The 3036-nt window shown below is 61.9% G+C and overlaps 1 protein-coding gene across 1 annotated transcript in view; it reads left to right on the forward strand.

Annotated features, from left to right (window-relative positions):
* Window positions 1-3036, forward strand: part of tesk2 (testis associated actin remodelling kinase 2) — a 21112-nt gene that overhangs the window by 13044 nt on the left and 5032 nt on the right. Inside the window, exons 5-6 of the mRNA XM_084458324.1 lie at window positions 1339-1485; window positions 2953-3036. Of these exons, the coding sequence (XP_084314450.1) occupies window positions 1339-1485; window positions 2953-3036 (231 nt within the window). The remainder of the gene's footprint in view (window positions 1-1338; window positions 1486-2952) is intronic.

Below are 3036 nucleotides of genomic sequence, written 5' to 3' on the forward strand. Positions count from 1 at the left end.
CACCCCCCCGCTGGCCTAGTTCTCCATCTGACACGCTGGAGAATTAAGCTCAGTCTGGGAAACCCCCTCTCCTCCTCTCCCCTCCTCCTCCTTCCCCTCCCTCCTCCTCCTCTCCCCTCCCTCCTCCTCCTCTCCCCTCCCTCCTCCTCCTCCTCCTCTCCCCTCCCTTCTCCTCCTCTCCCCTCCCTCCTCCTCCTCCTCCTCCTCTCCCCTCCCTCCTCCTCCTCCTCTCCCCTCCGTCCGTGCCGTGGACGGTCCAGAGCGGTCGGGTTCTCTCGTGCGGGACGCGGGGCCGGGCGGGGCCAGCTGGTCCTGGAGAGAGGGTTACTTTACTAACCCCCGCTTAGCCGGACTCCCCACTCTGCTTCCACTACTGCACGCAGGCCCGCCCTCACTCACTCACTCACTCACTCACTCACTCACACTCACTCACTCACTCACTCACTCACTCACACATTCACTCACTCACTCACTCACTCACACATTCACTCACTCACTCACTCACTCACTCACTAATTCCCTCCCTTCCCCTCTCTCTCTCTCTCTCTCTCTCTCTCACTCCCTCACTAATCCCCTTCCTCCCTGGGTCAGTTCAGTCTGTCCAGTCAGTGGGGTTGGTTGTGCCATTTTTAGATCTCCCAGCATAACACCGTTCCCTCTTACCTCACTTCCTGTACGGACTGACGCCACCACCTCACACGACCAATAGGAAGAGCACTAACCAATAGGAAGAGCACTAACCAATAGGAAGAGCCCTAACCAATAGGAAGAGCACTCACCAATAGGAAGAGCCCTAACCAATAGGAAGAGCACTAACCAATAGGAAGAGCCCTAACCAATAGGAAGAGCACTCACCAATAGGAAGAGCCCTAACCAATAGGAAGAGCACTAACCAATAGGAAGAGCACTAACCAATAGGAAGAGCACTAACCAATAGGAAGAGCACTAACCAATAGGAAGAGCACTAACCAATAGGAAGAGCACTAACCAATAGGAAGAGCACTAACCAATAGGAAGAGCCCTAACCAATAGGAAGACCACTAGCCAATAGGAAGAGCACTGACCAATAGGAAGAGCACTAACCAATAGGAAGAGCACTGACCAATAGGAAGAGCCCTAACCAATAGGAAGACCACTAGCCAATAGGAAGAGCCCTAACCACAACCCAGGAGCGATCACCTGGTTATCCCTGCCCTACCTGGTGGATGACACGCTTGTTGTGTTCAGGTGAATGTGTTCAGGCCTCATCCAGGGGTCCAGGGTGTTCAGGCCTCATCCAGGGGTCCAGGGTGTTCAGGCCTCATCCAGGCGGTCTCTCTCGTCCGTCTCTTCCTGTAGTACATCAACGGAGGCAACCTGGAGCAGCTCCTGGACAGCAGCGCGCTGCTGAGCTGGCCCACGCGGGTCAGGCTGGCCCTGGAGATCGCCATGGGCCTGGCCTACCTGCACTCCAAGGGCATCTTCCACAGAGACCTCACCTCCAAGGTAGGAGGGGGCCAGGGGAGGGGCCAGGGGACGGGCTAGGGGAGGGGCCAGGGGAGGGGCCTGGGGGCGGGCTAGGGGACGGGCTAGGGGACGGGCTAGGGGGAGGGGCCAGGGGACGGGCCAGGGGAGGGGACGGGCCAGGGGACGGGCCAGGGGACGGGCCAGGGGACGGGCCAGGGGACGGGCCAGGGGAGGGGCCAGGGGACGGGCTAGGGGGACGGGCTAGGGGGACGGGCTAGGGGGACGGGCTAGGGGGACGGGCCAGGGGACGGGCTAGGGGACGGGCTAGGGGACGGGCCAGGGGACGGGCCAGGGGACGGGCCAGGGGACGGGCCAGGGGAGGGGCTAGGGGGACGGGCTAGGGGGACGGGCTAGGGGGACGGGCTAGGGGACGGGCTAGGGGACAGGTTAGGGGACGGGCCAGGGGACGGGCTAGGGGACAGGTTAGGGGACGGGCTAGGGGACGGGCTAGGGGACGGGCTAGGGGGACGGGCCAGGGGACGGGCTAGGGGGACGGGCCAGGGGACGGGCTAGGGGGACGGGCTAGGGGACGGGCCAGGGGACGGGCTAGGGGACGGGCTAGGGGACGGGCCAGGGGACGGGCTAGGGGACGGGCTAGGGGACGGGCCAGGGGACGGGCCAGGAGGACGGGCTAGGGTACGGGCCAGGAGGACGGGCTAGGGTACGGGCCAGGAGGACGGGCTAGGGTACGGGCCAGGAGGACGGGCTAGGGTACGGGCTAGGGGACGGGCCAGGAGGACGGGCTAGGGTACGGGCCAGGAGGACGGGCTAGGGTACGGGCTAGGGGACGGGCCAGGAGGACGGGCTAGGGTACGGGCCAGGATTAGAACTGTCAACCGTCCATCACGGACTTACAGATACAGTCCTCTCAAATGGATATTCAGTTGGGCCTAAGACATAAAGTATAGGAGACAGGACCTAGGAGACGAGATCTAGGAGACGGGGCCAAGGAGACGGTTTAGGAGAAAGGGTCTAGCAGATGGGCCTAGGAGAAGGGTTCTAGGAGATGGGGCCTAGGAGACGGGGCCTAGGAGACAGGGCCTAGGAGACGGGGCCTAGGAGACGGGGCCTAGGAGACGAGATCTAGGAGACGGGGCCTAGGAGACAGGGCCTAGGAGACGGGGCCTAGGAGACGGGGCCTAGGAGACGGGGCCTAGGAGATGGGCCTAGGAAACAGGGTCTAGGAGACGGGGTCTAGGAGACGGGGTTTAGGAGACAGGGTTTAGGACTACTAACTTCCAACTACGCACCAAAACATGAAACATTTACCCTGGATCAACACAGTCCCCGTCGATAGTCAGTTCCTACAGTATGCATGTTGATAACTGCCGATTGGGACCAGGAAGTGTCCTGTAGCGTTGCGTCCTGGTGTCCCTGGTTACAGTATCCGTCTGACACTGGGCTCTTCTGTTCTCCTGAACCCCCCCACCCCCCCCCTCGTCCCAGAACTGCCTGATCAAGTCAGAGGAGAGCGGATACACCGCCGTGATCGGGGACTTCGGCCTGGCGGAGAAGATACCCATCCCGGGG

Source organism: Borostomias antarcticus (genome assembly GCF_949987555.1).
Source record: "Borostomias antarcticus genome assembly, chromosome: 24".
In the NCBI taxonomy this organism is placed as follows: domain Eukaryota; kingdom Metazoa; phylum Chordata; class Actinopteri; order Stomiiformes; family Stomiidae; genus Borostomias; species Borostomias antarcticus.